Raw genomic sequence first — 22,053 nt, 5'->3', positions numbered from 1 at the left:
TAAGTAAATGTTTTTATTCATAACTAGAGTAGTTTTCCTAAATATAGCTCTGGCCTAAATGAAAGTAGAAAACTATATTAACTACACATGAATTGTAATATAAATAGGATTCATTTAGCATCTTTCTCATCATACTAACCAACTAATACAGAAATTATTGTGTTCTGTTTTTCTCACTTATAAAACTACAAGTGATCTGAGTTTACAGACTAAAACAATTATTTTGAAAATATCTCTCAGAAAAATCCATGCTGGTGATTACTTCAGCAAAACTGTATGTTTGAAATATGGATAGTTTCACAAACCCACATTTATAAATAATCGTTTTATTTAAATCTTTGTTTTTAAAAAGTCCTCCACAGAATATGAAATTATATCATAAAGTTATAGCAGTATTATTTGGGACTTTAAGTATAAGGTATTAAAAATCATGATTATGGCTTAATAAAATGTATTTACTTGAATATTTGACAGTCATTTAAAAAGACATCTGTTCCAATAACTGGTGATTGCTTTGTTCTAAATCCCAAGCAAATGTTAAAGCAAGAAACTGGATTTTAGATACCTCAGTTTTTTATAATATTTGAATTAAACATTAATGCTACTATTTTCTTTACATAATTGTGTAAGTTTCTAATGTGATAAAAGTATTCATTTTCTTTTAGAATGCTTAATATATTTCAAAGATTAAATTATAAGAAAATAATATTAATCACTGTATATCAGATATACTTCTTTTATGAACCAAACTTTCAGATAAATTTCAGATAATTATTCAGCCAAGAGTTTAATAGAGTTACAAAAATTTCAAGCAATAAATCTACATTATTTTATATATTTTGTATTATACATTTTATAAATAGCTCTGTTTTTCTCTATTAATGTACTGACAGTGTTTCTTATTTTAGATCCTCTTCAGTAAAATCCCGCTAACACATTATTCAGTATAGTGTGAATTTAAATATCACAGCCAATTCACAGTCCCTGAAATATGTTTAGCCTATAGGACAGGTGTTGGTTAACTTCTCTCGCAGGACAGTTATTCAGCCACCATCAGATTTCTAATTATTTCTAGAGAAAGCCTATCTGCAACCTTTAGAGCCATGGTGACCAGTAGCATCATATGCCATTAATAGTCATAAGCAATGCCCTTTTCTAAGGGAAGTGTAATGACCTCAAATTATTAAAGGATAACAGAGATGTCCATTCTAATGAGATAAGGATAACTGGAAATGGGATTTTCCAACTACTTCTTTTCTAGCACATTTATTCTACATAGTCTATCAGTCCACATCTATGCCAGTGTATTTTGATGAAGGTTCTTATAAACCAGGGTTGAGAAATCACATTCCCAAAAGAACTAGGCAGGTAACATAAATCCTAAGCTATTCAAAATTTGACCAAGTTACTTTCCCTTGAAAACACTTTCCCAGGTCAAAAAAATCAATAAACAAAACTCCTTGCAATGACTTTCAACCTCAGAAAAATGTGGTAGTAGAGAGTTCCCCCCAAAAGTAGGGTTTTTACTTCCATGTGTAAATTTAAAACAAATATTAATTACATATTTATTCATACAAAACAGACTTGTTCATAACGTTATCACAGATCAGTTTATTATTTTTAAAAGAGAAGAAAACAATGAAGAAGTTATAGTGAACAGAATATGATATGGAATGGAAAGTAAGAGTTTACAAACAGAGATGGAACTGGCTCTAGCACATGAAGTCAAGAATTTTAAATTAACTAACAACAGAAAACAAATTCACCTTCTCCATGACAATTCACTAACAATGGCCTTTTTATGTGAGCAGTATCAACCTAATATTAAATGGATATTTATAGAAAAATAGTTCAAAAAATTTGGTTAATAACAAACAGGTAAGATATCTTACTATAAAAATTGGACAGCATGCCAGCAGCCCCCTACCCCCAAGTACTTCAAAATCCTACTAAATTTCTATCAGAACTTAATCCATGTTTCATTTGGATTTTTAGAATTTTAGTTTCTGACAGAACTGAAAAGCCAGCCATTCGTCAGGCAGGTAAGAAAAGTGAAACCACATACAACGCTGAAGTGGTTACTCTTCCTTCTTGTCAGGCATTCAGTTTTCCAGTGCAAGAGTAAGGACAGGGCCCCTTTATGCTGTGAGGGGAGGTAAAAATAGACATGGCCTTAGGGTGCCTGCCTTCAAGACAGCTTGGACTCTATGGCTTTGATCTCTTCAGATACTATTCTCAATGGTGTTTAGTGTCACTCTACGTATCAAATTTGCTTTTCACCAGAAGGCACACAGGTGGATCGAACTTCCAGAGACCCCTCCCCATATTCTCTTCTGGGCTCATATACTCTTGCCACACCACTTCAGAGTACGTTTGACAAAATTTGTGCAGAAGCAGGTGCTGGATGAATAGAATTAGCGTTACGCTTAAAGAGCTAAGCTTCCTTCAGCTCCTTTCAGTTGACGTGTGGGAAGAGACTGTGAGGTGTGTGAACTCGGGACAGTACGTGAGGAAGCCAAAACTTTTACTCTCCCCAGAGGGATGCCTCAGGCTCTGTTGAAATTCAGACTGATACCTTTTTGTATTAATCTGATGATAATCAGTTTTTAAAACACCATGTAAAAATGCTCAAATAATTATCTATAGTTGCATTTAAAGGAACAACATATTTATTACGGTTTGATTCGTCTCTGTTAACCTTTAATGCGAGTTGCAGTTCTACACAAAGGGGGAGCAGAGTGCCCCGCACGGCATTCAGGTTCATTTACCTTCGGAACACTGAGGAATGTCACAGACTTCGTAGCGTACCTCTGGATTGCTTGTGAAACACCAAGGTCCCCCTTCTTCCCCTCGAGGATTTCGACAGTAGTTTTCCTGTAGGTCTTTACCCCGATAGCTCGAAGGCAAAAAGCTAGTTTTAAAATGATAATCATTACAGTATAAGAGCATGCAACTTTATTTTGGGCCTATTAATTTTACTAATCAGTGGATAGATTTTTCCTGAAGTACAGAAATCCTTTATTCCATCTCAGACTTCCATATATATTAAATTGAACTCTGTCATTTTCATCCATTCTTAAATACTTTAATTTTATAAATATTTATCTGACTGAATTCCCAATTCAACAACATTAACAATGACTCATCTCTGGAGTTGCTAATAATAGCCAATCATTCTAGAACCTAATTGACATTGTTCGAACCACAGTTTTATCGTTCGAACCACAATTTCAAAGTTCCACGCAAAGACAGCATGTGATTGAACAAGGCCACTGATGAGAGAATGGAAGAAACACTGCAGTCAACCTTGAAATCTCACTATTACACTGCTTATCCGCGATAATTGCTTGTTTATTGCTTTTCTCATGAAGAATAGCCCTCTTTTTTCTGCACAGTTGAGAAACAGGTTGATGAAGTGACACAAACAAAGGGTCTAGAATCAAATTAAACCTGGATTCAAATTTCAGTTCTCTCTTTTACTAACTGGAGACCCCAGCAGGTAATTTAGACTCTCTCAGTCTTTTAGCTTACCTGCCCACTCAGTATAACCATAACTTACAGCATCTTACACTTTATGTGGTGTTTTGAGAAGTTCAAAGAGATGACAAGAGTAATTGACATTCAATAAATGCTACTTATTATTAAGCTCACTCCACTTAGTAGCCTTTACCTGTCAGAGTAAAAAACAGAATTACTTAGTCTCTTCAAAAATTTTAGCAATTTTCACTACACCTCAGGTTTAGTGCTTCCAGACTGAGTTTCTAACAGTTTGCCATTCGGTACAGAGACTGTAATGCATTACTTTCATTTGAAATTTCTAATGCCCTAGTTAGTTTTCTTGTCAGCATAAAGTATTTCAACACAAAATCAGAAAAATCCAAAGCCTTTTTTATTCGTTTGTACAGCTTGTGGCACTGGCCTCAATGATGCTTTCTTTTGCTAGACTGAATGAAAAAAAATCGTGTAAGGAAGAATATGTATCTGTGGGTAACACTTTTTTTTTTTTTTTGAAAATCCAGTTACATTTTCGATACTCAGTTCATTGTTGCTATAAAGCTTTATTTCTACTTTTACTGTTTCTAGCTGGTACTTCTAGTGAAGTCAAAGGATTTTAGTGTAAGTAAAAACCATTCAAATGTGTTTCTGATCCATTGAAACTTATTTAGAAATCATTTTTTTTGTTATGTTGTGACACAAAATGTATATGGATGTGCATTGGGTACCGAGAAATATTTTGCAATGACATTTTTTCATTTGGACATGAAATATACCAAAGTTAAGTCCTCAGAAAATATAAATTATCAGTTAAAAAGAAAGAGTCTATTTTAAGAGACTTATTACTAATCAAACATTTTCAAGGAAACTAGTATTATAAATATTATGCAACTCCAGAATGTCTTTAGATAGAATTTATATCCTTACTTCATTAGAATTTTAAATATGGGGAAACAAAAATTAGACATTGGGCCATATGATTGATGTAAATTATAATACAATTAAAGCTCATCATGATTTCACAGTTCCTGACAGTATTTAATTTTAAAAGAAAAAGAAGGCATCTTTTTTCTTATTTTTGGCCCTTTTATTCCAGAATAACTCAGGATAACTTTTGTTTGTTCCACTGCTTGAAATTTTCTTTCAGTTTTGCCAGTTTTCCAACTTTTCAAAGTAAATTTCTAATGAACTAGTCATTTTTCTGATAGAATCAAAACTGACTTTTACTTCAGATTGTTTTTTTGTAAAGTAATGCATACATTTACCTAAGAAAATGCTCCTATAACTCTATTTTATGAAAAAACTTCGTATAGTAGAGTAGCAAGAATAAGTTATTTTTAATCACAAAATCTACATTGTCACCCCATATATATCACTTGGCTACTTATATGACACTAGTCTTTAGTCCCTACTTAATTTCTTTACTCTTTGCATTTCACTTCCTCACTTACAAGATATAGGGAGTGAATTTGATTATTATGAGGTTGTTTTCTATCATTTTATGTATCAAGTTTACTTAGAAGAAATTAAATAATGGATTTAGTACATGTTAAATACACACATTAAATATTAATGATGTTAGAGCAGATTTTTGTTGTATACACACACACACACACGGAACACATACACCTTGCCAGTGGATCTGTAAAGCTAAAAGGAAGCTGTAAAGAAGTAGTGAATGAATCAGTCATTGGTTTAGTAGTAAAAATACAAGTAAGGAAGAGAGAAAAAGTAGAAATCAAAACTAGATATGGCAGAAATATGAATAAAGTTTTCTCACTGCAGTTAATCAAATGCAACTGAAAAGAAAGGTGCTGCTTTCCACAATTCTATGTCAATGCATATGAAATTCCTCTTTAGGACATTCATGACAGTCTGGTCATCTCTTCCCTTCATTCTTTGGTGTGTATGGCTTTTTACCCAAATTAGCTTATTTTCTTTTGTGTCCTGAGGTATAGCCTGCTTTTCTTTAGCGTGCTATACTTGGCCAACGGATGAAGCCAGCCATGCTCTTTTCACTTATATATGTTCATTCAAAAAATGTTTATGAGAAACTATTACACACAAGCCCCTTGCCAAAGGCTCTAACAAACTTTTATTCACATTTATATTAATCGTGGTTCTTTGTCATTGTTAGTAAGGCTTTAAAGAAGTAAAGAAATTCTTAAAACTTAGTTATATCATAATATACTTTGAAATAGAAATTAAGTCTTCTGGGTTCTAGCCACCTTTTCTTTTCTTTTAATATAAACTACATTCATGGGAAACTTGATCTATTCCATCATCTGCTTCATTAATGAATACTGGTGGCCAGTGAAGGATATAGATGTAGATATCGAGTCACCTGATTTTCTAGTTAAGCTTCTATACTAATTTCATCATCTATCATCATCTTCCCATTAAGCCACTTGTAAAATATTTCAATTTAGGAGTCAACAATAAATCACCCTTCCAGACAGATATATATATATTTTTTCCATTCCCCATAAAGTTGATCTTTAGTTAACACTTAACTTAAAAGTGTTAAGCTATCATTCAGATAAACCAATAAGCTGTTAATTGATGAAAATTAATGTTACTGTTGTTAAACAAAAAAACCCAAAAAAAACAAAAAAAAGATTTGATTAATATACAAGATCTTCTCAGCCCTAAACCTTTATATCACAAGGAAATGTTTGCTGGTAAAATAGCTGATTGGACTGGGAAGCCAGTTCCCAGGGAGATCTATTTCACATGTACTCTTCCAGCACAGAATCACAATCATAGAGAATTTGGGTTGAAATAAGACCTCTACTGGGTCAGTCCAGTGCACTCAACTAGGGTAGGATTGATTTCAAATGCTATTCCTTTGTTCATGAAAAACTTAGATCTATCTATTTAAATAAAATATTTTCCTCATACGGTGTCATGGGAATGATACCATGCAAATCCTTATGAGGGAACAAACCAATTATATTGGGTTTTTTGCCTTGTAATATAATGCTATGTTTCAGAGGTATTTGTGTATTATTGTAAGTAACTAATTTGGGGAAAAAATTAGTTGTTTTCTGTTACTAAAACCCTGACAACTGATCAGCTTGGACATTTACTAGCTGGTGTTAATTAGGCCGGGATCACAGGTTTGATCCCAGTGTGGAGCAACTAACTCTTTTTCTTTATGGGCGGGCCACTTAACTCATGTCTGTTTACAGAAGTAAAATCATCTTGCATAATTATGCCCCTCAAAAATGAATGAAATGAAATAAAAAAATGAATTCATCAATGCAAAGTCATCACCATTGGTTCAAAAACAAGTCACAGCATGTGTCCTATTGCTCAGTGTTTCATGCCCTGTTTTATGTTAAAAACACAGGTTATACAGTGACACTGGCTGGGCTCACATTCTGCCACAGCACTTAGTTGTGCATGACCTTGAAAGGTTACTAAGGCTCTTTTCCTTCAGTTTCACCATATATAAAATAGAATTACTAAAACGACCCGCTATGTGGTTCTTGGGGGGATTAAATGAGATAAACAAGATAGACTGCTTACAAGGTACTTGGCTCATGGTAAACTAAATCTTCCAATGTATTTACTAACCAGGGAGAACTGTTTTAAACTATCTTAGTTTCTGTCAAAATTATTTGTGAAATGAGCCCTGAAAAACTGTGGCTAAATTTAGTTCTTCAGTGAGTATTAGAAATCTATGTTTCTCCTCCATGATGACTAAAACTCTCAGACTAATGAGCCTATGGATGCTGTGTTTACTCATCTTTAAATAGCATTCATCTGTTGTAATGAACACAAGTCTTCTCTGAAGTGTAGATATTTAATTTCCAAGCAATGAGAAGTTTTCTCCAGTCATTAGGCAATAGGTGAAAAGGGAAAGCTGGTCAATCTCTGGCATGAGTTATTAGCAGAAGTTCTCAATTTTGGCTGTACTTTGGAATCATCTAGGGAGCTTTAAAAAAACAAAAAACAAAAACAAAAAACAAAAAACAAAAACAAACAAACAAACAAAAAAACCCAGTGCCTGGGTTATTCCCCTAAAAGATTCTAATGTAATTGGCCTGTGTTTATGCCTGGGTGGTGAGATTTGTTAAGGGCTCATAGCAGGTGATTTTAATATGTAGCCAAGATTGTGTACCACCATGGTTAAAGAACAGTCAGGCCCTGGGTCAGGTCAGAATCTGATCTATCATATTTATATCACAGTCAGCCTCTCCACTACAGCTGCAGAGAGCTGTACCTTCTGGAAGGCAAAGAGAGGAGGGGAAAAATCTTTTTTTTTTTTTTTTTTAAATCATGTTTTCATTACTTCCTCACCAACACCAAGATGTATAAGCTGACATTTTTGAGGTAAGAGACTCTTAGGCCTCATCTTAATGATTTATTTATTCATCTTTGAATCTCAGTCATAAATTCACATAAGCCTTGGCTTAATGCAATTCATCAAAATTGGCTGTTATTATAGAACTGTAGGATTATTCTGAAGGAATCACATGAAATTGCTAACACACATATTAAAAAAAAAGTCTCTACGCTCTTTTTTTCATGCTTTTCTTACCTGTGTTCATGTGGGATCATGGAATTCCAGGGCTGGCATTTGATGCCACTCTTAGTGATAGATACCGTTCCCTTGTAGCTACCTCCTTTACCAATGATGCAGTTTCTAATGTAGTCTATCAAAAGAAAGCAGAGAAAAAATTTATAACTATGTGTAACATATGCGGTTATATATTTAAAAAGAAAAAGAAAATTCCATCCAAATCTTCAGGTAATTAATGTTTATAAGATCTCTCAAATCAAACTGACATTTCTTGCCTACAGTTTCTACTATTTTCAAAATAGTACATTTCAGAATAATACAAAACAAAACAAAACAAGACTACTGAGAGGTTTTAATTTTGTGAGTATATTCTACCATAACAACAGAGATTAGTCTATGTACTTATTGTAGATAAGTCAGTATACACAACAGGCCAGGCAAATTTAATTTGACAGAATGATATGCTTAAATATACAGACCATTTTAAGATAATGTTAAAAATGATAAGTAATTTGTAAAATCTATTCAATTCAAAGAGTTACTTTAAGATAATAAGAATAACTGACTTGTCTTTATCTCAATAAAATTGTATAGCTTTTTATATATGCATGTATGTATATGTCTAAGTGATAGTTGTATTGTGTTGATTATTATTTTCTATATTTTTGCTAACTTTTCAGCTGCAAACTATAGAGCAATTAAATTTAAACAAGCTATATATTCCTATCAAATAATAGTATATACAGTTGCTAGCAACCTAGAAGATTACAAAATGGTGTTATACTAGATTATAAATTATGTTTAGGATTTGTAGAATTATTGTGGTATATAGAAATCATCTTATTTTCTTTTTTTTAAGATCATCTTATTTTCTACCATAAATTAATCCTAATTTACTTTCAGTGTCTACCCTCTTAACAAGGAAATATCTGTGTATATTACCAAATACTCAAATTTAATGACAACACGATTTAAGAACACACTAAAATTGAAATAAATACTATTATCATAAATACAATCCATAATTATTATTTTGCATGATAAGAGATTTATTTTGTAAAGCTCATATTTATTTAACATTCTCCAATTATTTCACTGATATAATTCTGCTTTGGATCAAAGTGAATATAGTATCAGATAAACAAAATAGACACATTAACAAATAATATGATCTCAGTTCTTCTTTAAAGATTTTTAAAGTATATAATTAGGAAAAGGCACAACTAGTATTTCAAAATCTCCACATTTTATCATCAGCAATCACCACTATGACAGATTAGTTACCCAAAGTTGTTAACATTTAAAATGCTATGTAATAAAATGCTCAAAATGTACTATAATATAAGGTTTGTTAAACTATTAATTTAAGGTGGCACTTTCTAAAATGAACATGGACAACATCAGTTCTAAGAGATGCTCCTAGAAATAAATAAAGAGGGAGGGGCAATCTAATTACGGAAAGTTTGGGAAATGCTCTCTTTAAAATACCATATTGAAAATAGTTAAGACACCTGTATCTTCTGTCTTAATGGAAGAACTGACTGCATAACAGATCCACCTATAATAGAAAAATTAGTGATAAAGAGCACTGTGGCAGGAAATTACATATATTTTATGCTTTATTTTGTTATGAAATGCTTAGGGAGAAGCCAGTTACCTTTGTTTTCATAGAGGTCGAATTCATGACCAAAGTCTTTTTTCACGCCACTTGTCATGCTATTGAAAGGGAACCAGAGGCATCTTTTCCTTGCTTTATCAAAAACAAAGGCCCTGAAAAAAATATCTAAATGAAAAGAAGGAATACTACTATTTATACAGTTTTTAAAGAAGGGGCACATGGTTTAACCAAGGAGGGCGATATAAAAAGACACATGGTTATATATGCATAATAAAAACCTGAGTGATTTTTGAACCTACCATTTTGATGGCCAAATAAGAAAGAACAAAATTAAGTTTTCATACATGTAGATTTAAATATCAGAATACTATGTGGAAAGTTCTCATGTTATTCTAAATGATGTCTAGAAAAATGAAGTCAGGCAAAATCAATATATGACACAACTGCTTGGATTATTTCTGAAGACTTTTTTTGTAAGTATGCAGAAAGTGGGAAGATTTTGTTTGTAGTTATATACAAATGATTGTATCTGCAATATCATGATTAATTTTCAAAGTTTGTAATTGTGTAAAGTACACTCTAAAATGACATTTCCTAAAATGAATTAGAAAAATCACCATCCAGGATATTCTCCTAGCAAAAGGGATCTGAAATCAAATGTCTGGAAAATTTTGCCTATTATATCCTTTCTTGGTGAGCTAAAAGCATGGAAGCTTAATAAAGGCTATGAAAAGCTTACTATCAGGGTAAGTGTTTATGTAAAGCAATGTTTCCTAAATAGACTTAATTGCATAGGCATTTTTAATTTTAAAAATCTATTAATATCACATTGCATATGCTCTTGATACATCTGTCTTGAAGAAAATTACGAAAATGTGTCACTTCTACAGTCATCATTCCTATAGCTAAGTATTATATTGGGTTTTGTTCACTAAAAAAGTCTTTCTAAACAAAATTGTAAGTAGAAAAAAACCCTTAACTGATAGTAGTAAAGAACTTGAACTTGATAAAATTTTCAACATATTAAACGTTACCATGTCTTAGAATGTAGAAAATGAAGTGGGAGTTCTGACCTGTTTACCTGCTTTTAAGAAATGATATCAAAACTCCTTCTCTCTATGTTTGTGCTAATTACAATGCCACCATGTACAACTATCTAATTAAAAGAAATACAGATTTTCTAAGAATAAGGATTTTTCACTTCTACTCCTTATAATATCTTTTAGGAACACATAGTTTTCTTATAACTTTAGATATTCCAAGCTAGTCACTTATTTCTTAGTAATCTGCCAACTTTTAAATAATTTTAAATAAGGGGAAATAACTTTTATGAAAGATAAAAATATGCTATAAAATTATTTAAAACATTTTACCTATGATCTCATATTTTTATATAGTACATTTTATTCTATATCCAAATAACTTCAAAAAATTATATGCATAAACTTTGAGCTTTGACTTACACATCGATATTTTGAAATATCTACCTACAAGAACATCTTACAGCTGAAATCATAATTAAGAGCAAATCACAAAAGTGTATTTTGCAGTGGCGGCAGATAACTTAAGAGAGGATTGGCTAATAATAGACTTGAATTTTGATCTGGTGGACTGTAGCTTATGCAATACATGTTAAATTCTCTATTATGCTATTGTAGCATGTGGGGGGGTGTTAAATGACTTTGAATGCACAGTTATTAGAGAAAGAACACATGTTAATAAAAACTAAACAAACATCTAAAACCAAATCTTAAAGTTACAGTTGCCACTTAACTTTACATTAAAAGAAATTTGCGCACACATATATAAACTACTCTTCTATGGATAATATGGCTTTGACATGAGAATGCCTTGGAGGTAACTCATGAGCCCCATCAGGAACATGCAAGATTTGCCTCTGTGAATACACAGGCGATTCCATCTGACAAGTGGGTAACCCAGTTTCCAGTTTGCTGACTTGACTTCACCCTTTTCGCTCATTCCATTACAATGCCATATTCTCTCAGAAAAGTGTTTCCTTGAATCACTTTATACCTCCAAATAGACTGTATCCAAACAGTCAGATCCTAGAGTTGCATCTTCTTTTAAGTTTGACTTTAGGAGTCTTCATCTTATCCTTATTTTAATTATCATATTCCTTTCAATAATTTATTTTGTCTAGGTTTCTAGTTGTTTATGGCAGGAAGGCAATTCCAGTGCCAGCTACTCAGTCATGGGTGGAGGAAAAAAGCCTCATATTTTCTTCTCTTGAGTCAAGTATGGATAGCAATTTTCTGAGGAGCTTAGAATGAGGCATTCTGGTCATCTTCCCTACCCAGCAAAAAAGAACTTCGATCTCTGTAAAATCAATATTGTTGATACCTTCTCAGGAGGAGATCATGTTTGAGAATGTTCCACCCTGTACCCACTGAATCACATATGCTTTCACATAGCATTGCTGGTATTTTCCAAGCATTTTTGTGTATTTGCCATTGTCTTTCAATGATTCTAGTCCATATAACAAGCCTGCAAAAAGATCCTTTAATTCATTAAGAATGTAATTTCAGAGTATCACAGTATGTCCATTCAATTCTGAACAACCAATGTATTAGTCACCGCAAACACATGTGCATATAAATTTGGGATAGACAAGTGAGAAGGATGACACATAATCTGTGCAGAAGAATTCTCTCTGTACAAAGGTATTATACATGTGGTTTTCTGCACAGTTTGCAATAAATTTGAAGGCGAAATGTAACGAAACCAGAATATAGTAGGAGAGTATGAAACCTCATATACATGGTGTATGTTAGGTTTTTAATCAGGTCACATGTTCTCTAATGCAGCAAAATCATCTTAGTTCCTCCTAAATAAAACATAGGGAAAGGTTTTTGTTTTGTTTTGTTTTGTTTTGTTTTCTAGAAATAAGGCTGACTAATGTGAAAATTGGAAGTAGTAATGCTTTCCTTACTCATGGATTCAGGAGAGTGTATTTTCAGATTCAGAGTTAAATAAGATGAGGTTCTCCCATTTCCCTTGCCCCACTTTCCCAAGCCCATGAGGGGAAAATATAATAAATCTAACCCCATCAATTGTGAGAACATCACCATAAATCTGCACAGCTATGATGTTGATTGAGAGTAGTTTTCTCTAATTTACTTTTAATAATCTCAAGGCAGGAAAATCAGGGAAAGAAACAGAATTATCATAGGAATATACTTGCAAAGTCAATTCCCCACTCCCCTTGTCAGGAAATATCTCCCTGAAAGTGACAGTTTGGCAATAAAAATATTTCCAGAGGAGTTGTAAATGAATAGAAAGGAGTTAGTCTGTCCTCCGCTACATCTGTCGAGGACCTTCTCTGACCACGTCCTTTCCCCGAGGCCCGTAACACTCATTTCTCTGAAAAAGGTAGGATGAGATTAGGATTGCTTGCCATGGCATTACTAAAATCTGTGTCCACATTACATGTCACTGTCCAAATGCAGTAGAGTAGAATTTAAAACTGACAGGGTATCATTCACAGTCCTGTAAAAAATAGAATGAAATAAGGAATAAACGGGTATAAAGTAAATGAGGGGATGGGAATGTTTATGAAGAATGAGGAAATGCATTTTCTTCTGGCAATTCAGAAAGCCATTCAGAGTGGCGATTGCCTCCTTCATGGTCCAAAACTCCCATGTTTTATCCTTGGGATCAGTGGCAAAGGAGGAAGGAATTCTTCCCTGTGAGGTCGCACAGGGAATTTCAAATGGTAAGAAAACCCTCCATTTGAATCCCCTCATGCCTCTTCGGATTTCTCTGTCACTTTTCACCTAAAACTTCATCATCACTAGCCCAGCTCCTTTTGAACAGCCTTTGCTGCTGACACCAATCCCTCTACTTTTTTATCTAATTCTCTCAACACCTTTTATTTAAATCCCTAAAGACAATGATGTAAGTTGCAGTAAATTCTGGCTCTGGCCCAACTTATTCTGAAAATTCCTCCACTCCTCTTCCAAGAAAAAAAAAATTTATTCTGAATAGAATATTTTAAAATATTGGATAAAAGGCAATCTAATGGAATTTTAGTTTCTAAAGTTCAACTGTTCATAAGGTGAGAAAACACAAATTCCATAACCAAAGACACTCTGGGTTCTGAAACATACCATTTATGTGCTTTCCCTTACTCATATTTCCATCAACTAAGAGCTACATATTCTGTTATAATGAGTTAAAACTAAAGTCAAGCTTATACTTTAAGGGCAAATTACACTGAATGCAAAGGAAAAAAAAAAAAAAACAAAAACCCGATGATGATAATTAGTAGATGCTATATTTGGAAAGTTATCCTAAGAACAAAATGAAGCAACTTACTTGCAAGTGAATGGAAGTCCTTTATTCCTAATACATCTATTGGCACATTGGTCTGCAGTGTTCATTTTTTTTGTTTTTATCTTCAGTAATGGGTCTTCTTTAATTAGAGTAGTCTTTGCTGACTTTTTGAATTCATGAAGTGTGTTTCTTCTTTTCTTCTGTCCTTCTATTAATAATAATAATTTTTTTAAAAAATGGAGGAAATGCTTTTAAGGCTCATATAGAAAAAAATGTCCTTAAGGATCATCCATAAGATAGTGATTTCATCTGACAACATACTAGATCTCCAGGGGTTGGGGGTGAAGTGAGGTGGGGATTGATACTCTCAGATAGTTAAGAGCAAGAGAGGAATATTGTAATCAGTGAAGAATAAAGAACTTGTCATGTAGGGTCACTCATCTACATTCTTTAAAATGAAATATGCTTTTAAAAATTAGGACAGAGTTCACTCTAAAGAAATAAATGACATGATATTCTCCAAACAGTATGAAAGCAAATGCCCAGGCATATCATATCATGCTTTATAATTAAATTTGTCATTTTCCTTCTACAGTTGGTCCTTATGTAAGTTATAGTATTAATTAGATAAGTCAATTCAATTACATGTGAGAAACTTCTCACTAAAAATGGTGCAATGGATAAATTCTTCTGGCTTTCTTTAAAGTATTTCATATTATTCATATTTTAGCCCTTCTCATTTCCTACAGAAGTGTTTTCTGTGTTTGGGGGCACTATTTCTTAAGTATCACTGAATTGTTTGCCTTGAAATCAAGCCAAATGCTATAAATCAAATGTATGTAAAACTTCAAGCTTTAATGTAGCAATATCATTTTTCTTCATGAGAGTATTCTACAAGGCCCCTAGATAGCATGAAGCCTCCTATTAAAAACATGAAAAACAGAACTAGAACATCCTGAAGGACTTAATCTTATAGATGACTTTAAAGGATCAAGAACTACTTCTTCATCCTCAGTGTGCCCAAAGTTACCTAGTTTCTAATAGTCACTATCTTCACCATGAGAATCAAAATGTCTAAGAGACCTATTGTACAATGCAATAAGGATGGGCGTGATTGTGCCTCTCCTCTGCCTGCCAGTTCTTTTGAAAACCCTGTGACAAAGGCAGTAATAATATATTTATTTTTAAGATGAAGAAACCAAGACACAAGGAAAAATCAATTGCCTATTTAGCAAACCTCAACTGAAACCCAGCTGCCTCACTTCAGAACCCCCAGCCCCCACTCTTAAACACTCATGATGCCATCTATTTTTTTAAGAATTCTAAGTATGTAGAAATACGGCTTTTAAATATTTTCTGAAGATCCGGTTCAGAGCTATCAGTAGAGAAGAAATTTGGATGGTAGAACAGGAAATACATTCCTGGTTTTTATATGTAGTAAATGTGCCAAGAAAAGAGGGTGAAAATTTTTGTGCAGAAAATTTGGAAATATGGCTAGCAGAGTGAGGTACAAACAATGGCATCATACTCTCAAGTTTGCCAGCAACCACTGGCTCCAGTTGGTTTATTAAACATGCAGATACTATTCATTAATGTCTATCCTAACCTGAAGTCCACAATAAATACGAGAAGACATGAAGTCCTCTAAATTTCTGGTTCTCTGTAAAACTCCAAAGCATAATTCCCAAAAGACTGGTACTAATTTCTGTAATAATGTTTTCATTTTTAACTTTTCTTTGCCCTACAAGATGGAATGGCCATGGTACAACAGATATAATTTAAAAGACATTTTAACATAAAAATTCATTCAACCAAATAATCTATCAACATGTTATTTATTGAGTGCGGAGCAAATGCCTTGCATAACGTTGGCAGACAGATAATAATTCTGGCATTCTTACCGACTTGCCAAATGACTTTGTTTAATTACCTAAAATGCCAATATACCAATGAGTCAGTCTACAAAATAAAAGTTGTATTTGAAGCTATTTAAATTATAATTATTAAGTAAATATTTGGAAATTAATTCAGATTAAAAAGTTATAAATATGCAAAGGTTTAGCTTTGTTTTTGAAATTCCATTCTTTAATTTCTGGCATAGAGAAGAAATTGTTATTCTCCCAGGCAAAGTGGTATAATTCTTTTCACATTTTGGTTTCTGCCACAGAACCATGTTAATGGGAGATATGTCTCTCCATTAGGAGTTTCTTCCTTTGACCGTAGTGCACCATTTCTTAAGTGCTGTGAAATGTTTCACAGAATAATAATCATTTGATTTCCTATATAAATTGGAATATTTCTTAGAAACAAACAGTTTATGGATGCCGAAAATCTATTAAATAAAACTGTTGACTAAAATGGAAGTTATATATATATAGATATAGATATATGGATTATATATTTCTCAAATAAATTCAGTTAATTAAAAATATAGAATTAAAATTGGCCTGATGAATAATGTGTTTATTATACATAGCTAAGTGTGAGAGAAGGGCGTAAAACTAAATTTTAGAAGTCTGAGGCAAACATTAAATTCAGATATGTATTTTACTAATTATCAGATTCAGTTAACTAAAAATATAGAGCACTGGGTGTTACACGCAATTAAGGAATCACTGAACACTACATCAAAAACTAATGATGTACTATACAGTGGCTACTGGACATAATAAAAAAAATGAAATAAAATAAGCCTGATGATTAATATGTTTATTATACATATCTAAATGTGAGAAGAGAGCATAAAACTAAATTTTAAAAGTCTGAGGCAAACATTAAATTCAGATATGCATTTTACTAATTATCAAATAAAATTGAACCCCTTGTGGATGCTCTGGTTTCTTGGGTCAATACCGTGCACTATGAAGGCAAGTACTGAGGGCTACTGTAGAGAAAAGAGGTCTCTGTGGGATTGTTGGTTGTGTTTAATTCTACAGATCCTCAGTTGACCTATTGAGATGTGTTAATGTGTGACTATACCTCATAAAAGTAGTCTAATTCTTGCTTGCTGATAAGTTTTTCCATCACCACCTTTCATCTAAAGATCAAAACACATTCAGAAAAGCAAATCAATCTATGATTTCCCTTTACTAGATAATAGATAGGAGTGAAAAGCTTGTATGGGGCTACAGAACTAATCAAAGGCAATGGGAACCAGATACCAGGATTCTCTTTTCACTATTTATTTCTTATGATTTAGAAGTTTTCCTTTATAATTTAATCATTTCTACTAAGTCAGTAACAAATTACTCAAAACTGTGAAGTTCAAGCTCGTTGTACATCATGTAATCCAGGCAGCTATAAAACTGATTTCTTCTTCAATAAAGGAAAAATTCAAAACAGGAGTCTAAAAGATAGCATGTCTAAATAAAACCCCTTTTCTGAAAATACTTTCAACTTTTTCTTCCATATGTATTAACAACTGATGATTGTTTTACTGAAAACAGTTAAGAGACCAACTTAATTTGGGAAGAAACTAAAAAAAAAAAAAAAAAAAAATCTTTGGATCAGATTTTTCCCTACTATTTTTTTGTGCATGACTATTAGTTGAAGTTTATAAACAAAATACTGAAATGAAATCAAAGGGTGAGAGATCACTGCAACTTTGTCATGCTTTCTTGTACTTTAAATTACAAATCCTTTCTCCTCTTCTCCCAGTATGGGAAAACATTCTGGAAGCTATATTTCCTGAAGAACCTGAAATCCCTGTTTTAGAACTGAAATCATTAGGATCTTAGTGAAAACCTACAAACAGAAAGTAGGGTCAAATGTATCAAGGTGCATGAAGAAAGACACATTTCTCCCTCTGGTCCCTGGCCTCACACTCATTTCTCTCAGTACCTCATATATTTTCTTCTCTGTATGGACTAACCATTGACTTCAAAGGAAAACCATGCAAGGAAAGGATTTGCAGGGTGTGGAAAGAAGCAGGAATCTGGCTCCACATATTCTGAGAAACCTACCCACATGATTAGTGATTAACAGCTTGAAATGGCAAGATGTTAAGATGAAAGTACACAAATAATTAATGGAGGGAACGGTTGTGACTGAAGACTTTAACCTTCCCAAAGACAAGAATCATAAATACTAGTTCACAGTTTCATTGCTTTTATCTAGGACCTGGATTTCCCAGTTGGTGTTTGAGAAGCAAGCAAAATAATCTCTTCCAAAGAGGTTTACACAACGAAGTGATAGTCAAGGTGGGATTCAGGGCCTCCCCCTTCTTCACCTTCATTCAGCTTCCTTGTTCAAGATATCATTGTCACAGATTCCTCCTCCTGGTCTCTTCCCTGACCATCTGTTTTTGCCAACAACTCTCCCTCCACACAGCAACCAAAACAACCACACTGAAATACAATTTAAGTTGGGTCTCTTGTCTACACTAAAATTTCCAACTGCTACCCAAGATGTTCAGAATAGTTTAGCACGACATTCAGGCTTATGCACGCTACCTTATCTAATTTTTTAATCACAGGCCATACTACCCTCCTCAGGTACTCAGTACACCAGTCCCACATGGTTACTTGTCCTCATACTTTCTCACCTCCATGCCTTTGGCCACTTTGTTTTCCCCTGACTTTGGTACTGATCATGCTATTATCCATTTTTTTCATACTCAACTTGGGTACCATATTGCCCCCAAACTTCTTAAGCTAGAAATGAACTCTAAACCATAGTATTATAGTATTTCTAACACAGAGATTTTCACATATTACTTAGCAAAAGGGATTTTTAAAAGGCAATTTCAGTTGATTTCACTGTTTCTGGCTTCAGTATAAAAGGAAAATAAAAACAGCACATATTTCCTTCTCATAGATTTGGGTAGGAATCTCAACTCTATCCCTTTACTATGATAAGATAATTAAGGTCGTTAACCTCAATTTCCCCATGTAAGATGAGTTGAATACTGCTAATCTTATTAGAGTTAAATAAGTTCTTTTTTAGAGCTTGGTCCATAACAGTTGCTTAGCAAATGTAGGTTTCTTTCTCATTTGTTCATCTTTATATCCCACACGTTCCTGGACATGAGATGCTTACTTAATGCTTCTTTTGTTTCAGGGGATTGGATATCTGTTTCCAGTATAGGTGGAAGTGGATAGGGGGTAATTCTGTGTAGACAACTCCTGTAAGGATGGCTTGAATCCACTTTATTGCATATTTCTTAAGAAACGTTGCAATAAATGATCTCCATAATACATTCTGCTTATAATTGGTTGTCACCTCATTATAGTATCCACTTCTTTTCTAACATTGTATTATTTTAAATATGTACAAGTATAGACTCATAGGATAAACCTAAAAGTATAACCAAAGCAATTAACAACAAAACTCTAAATGTTCAATGTCAGATGATATAAAAAAGGATAAACTTTGTATGTTCTAAGAGGACTATCTGCGTTCTCCATTTTGGAGAATGTTATTAAAAAAAAAAAAAAAAAAAAAAACAACTGTCAAAATAAACTTGCCACCCAAACTAAGCCAGACCCTCTTTTGATGACAATTTTTGCATTATCCACTTCAGGATTTATTCACAGCATATCTGTAATTCCCAATTGGCCTCGCCTTGCCTGCCAGCACACTCTTGGGCTGCATTCTCCCTATACTCAGGAAACGCAGTCATTTCAACATTAGCCAAAGTGAAATATAATTACAAATGTATATCTACTGCCAAAACTTCGTAATGCATGGCAAAAACAAATAGACGTTGTCTATGGGTGATCTCCCGTTTGGGTTTTCCACATTGTGTTTCCTTCGCATTAGAACAGATGATTTCAGGTAACCATATTATACTTCAGACCATCAACATTTGAATCTTTAAAAATGAAAGCTCTCCAAATATTAGCCATGTTTTCAATTTATGCTCAAAATCCCCTGAAATCAGCAATGCCTTACGAGAGTTCATTTTAGCATGACACACCTCAAGCATGATAACCTGCCTGATTGAACTGACTTCTTTTGTACCTCTTTGGAAATCATACCTAAATGTTTTCAAACTGGTCCTTCCTGCACACTGTTTTTTTGTTTTTGTTTTTGGTTTTGTTTTTTTCACAAGGACCACTTCACAAAATAGAAGAAAGCCAGGTGGGTCAAATGCTTTACCTTGTCATTTAGCAAATTCTTGATGTTTTCAACCCGGGTATTACATCAGAAACTAGATCAGAGCTCTGATAAATTTCATATTTAGCTTATCTCCAAAGATATGGCCAGTCCTCTGGTTTATATCATGAAAAGGCCATGTCTACCATGTGGGCATTTGTTCTATTCTTTTTTTCCCTCGTGCCTACCCATGGTGCTCACTACCTTCTCCCACTGGCATCTCAGCCACTACAATGATAATACAAACAAATACAGATGTTTCCTCTTGCCCTGATAACAACAGAAAACTTCCCAAAGCAGCATATGGAATCTCTACCGTTCCAGGAAGGTAGTTTGAACTCACCAGCAGTTCCTTCCCAACCTGTAAATTCGGGGGAGAAAATGGAAGACTGAAAGGAGGCATTCGGCAGCTGTAATCAGAGTCACACAGTTTGTGTCTCCCTTGCACTGTAGTTTCAAAGGGCAGGCATCCATACCCAGAGAGAATGAGATTTCAAGAGAGGCTTTCTCTTTCATTTTTATAACATGCATATACCCAGAGTTTAACCTGCCTCCTCCAAATGAAAACCTGTATAAAGTCATCATTTAGCCCTGAAGGTTGACTGAGTGATGTGGGGGTGCAGAATGTCATGGAAAATTATCCTCTGGAAAGCAAGGAGTCCCTGCTGTACTGACAGTCACTCTCCCTTCTTCAAGACCAGACCTTCTGTTCAGCTTTAAACTTGTCCAAACCAGCAAAATTCCAGCCAGGGTTAACACTTCATTTCTGTCCCACAGACCACAACTAGGAGGCTCAGGGGGAACCGGGCTGGGGCTGGGGTGGAGGACACATTCAGGGGATGTTAATTATCATTGTAAATGCTTTGCAAACAGAAAAAAAAGAATATCAAAAGAAAGCACCACAAGATTTAAAAAAAAAAAAAAAAAAAAAAAACATGCCACACACTGAGTTAAGAAAGGATGCTGGGGATGGGGTGAAGAGGGTGTTAGGGAAAGGAAAGGTTAGCAGGAGAGAGTTAAAAGAAGACTAATGATGAAGAAGAAGGGAAGACTAACCTGCATAGGGGATGGCGATGGGAAGCAGAAGCAGATGTAGGAGGACATGCTGCAGCAGCAGGACTGGCAGAAGTTTGGTCCCCCACATGGTGCTGCCGGACGCGCTGGCGGATCCCACTGGACGAGCAAGATGCCTGGCTGAGAGAAGCCTGTTCCGACTCAGTGCCTAAAAGAACCAGTCGGCTCTGAGCAGCTTTTTATTGCGATGAGCTAAGTTTGTTGTGTGATTAACTGGAAAGATCTAGGTCTGAACTCCCTCTTACGGTAAGAAACTGTTTAACAACAGCCCTTTACTCTCTTCCACCCTCTTCCTTTCCTCACTAACCACCCCCCCAACAACACCAAAGAGATCCCAGCTCCCCGCCCCCCCCAACTCTGCTTAGGAAAGAAACTTACAAAGAAAAGGTCACCTGGCCTGAGGCCAGCTCAATTTGGAAGCTCGAGCTCCAGATCCCTGTGGCTCCTATCCGAGTAGGGAAGGGAGGAGCAAGGCTCAGCCCAATAGCTAAATCAAGGCACAGGCAGAGGACCAATTCGCTAAATTTAAACAGGAAAATACATGTGTTTACATGTCTCTTTGGGAAAAGAGGAAGGGGAAGCAGCAGAAGAAGAAAGCAAAGAGCTGCCTTTCAGTCAAATGTGCTTTAGCTCCTTATCTGTCTGGTTTCCCTGCTAGAGCAAAGTAGAGATTCAAAACACTAACACAGGTTCCCTGGTGTGGGAGAGACAGGGCGGGACGAGGGAGGCAGGCGAGGAGGCAGAGCCAGGCTGGGCCAGCCCAGGTAAAAAGAGGTTAAGAAAGAAAAGGGTGCGGTATTGTGGGGTAAAAATAAACAAGCAACACCGACACCCACCACGTCAGGTAAGAAAACTGCCCCAGCCCAAAATGCTCAAAGCAGGCAGCTTCGCTCAGCAGCCAACTAAGTAAGCTCTGCAATACCACAAATGTGCCTAAAGTGCATCAGAG

General features: G+C 34.5%; 1 protein-coding gene across 3 annotated transcripts in view; it reads right to left on the bottom strand.

Moving 5' to 3' along the window:
- Positions 1-21,630, bottom strand: part of HGF (hepatocyte growth factor) — a 79,171-nt gene extending 57,541 nt beyond the window's left edge. Inside the window, exons 1-6 of one of the 3 annotated variants that reach the window (XM_045793376.2) lie at positions 21,497-21,630; positions 21,087-21,252; positions 13,977-14,142; positions 9,681-9,793; positions 8,042-8,156; positions 2,769-2,911 (exon numbers count right to left, since the gene is read on the bottom strand). In XM_045793376.2, the coding sequence (XP_045649332.1) occupies positions 2,769-2,911; positions 8,042-8,156; positions 9,681-9,793; positions 13,977-14,142; positions 21,087-21,174 (625 nt within the window). In that variant the 5' untranslated portion in view covers positions 21,175-21,252; positions 21,497-21,630. Of the gene's footprint in view, positions 1-2,768; positions 2,912-8,041; positions 8,157-9,680; positions 9,794-12,002; positions 13,711-13,976; positions 14,143-21,086; positions 21,397-21,496 lie in introns of those variants that run through there. The other 2 variants (XM_045793375.2, XM_087861137.1) reach the window with 2 other exon arrangements.
- Between the last annotated feature and the right edge of the window lie 423 nt (positions 21,631-22,053).

This window comes from Ursus americanus, chromosome 3, assembly GCF_024610735.1.
Source record: "Ursus americanus isolate L20-20 chromosome 3, mUrsAme1.1.p, whole genome shotgun sequence".
In the NCBI taxonomy this organism is placed as follows: Eukaryota; Metazoa; Chordata; class Mammalia; order Carnivora; family Ursidae; genus Ursus; species Ursus americanus.
The sequence above is the reverse complement of the archived record's forward strand: the minus strand, read 5'-3'. Positions and strand labels throughout refer to the sequence as shown.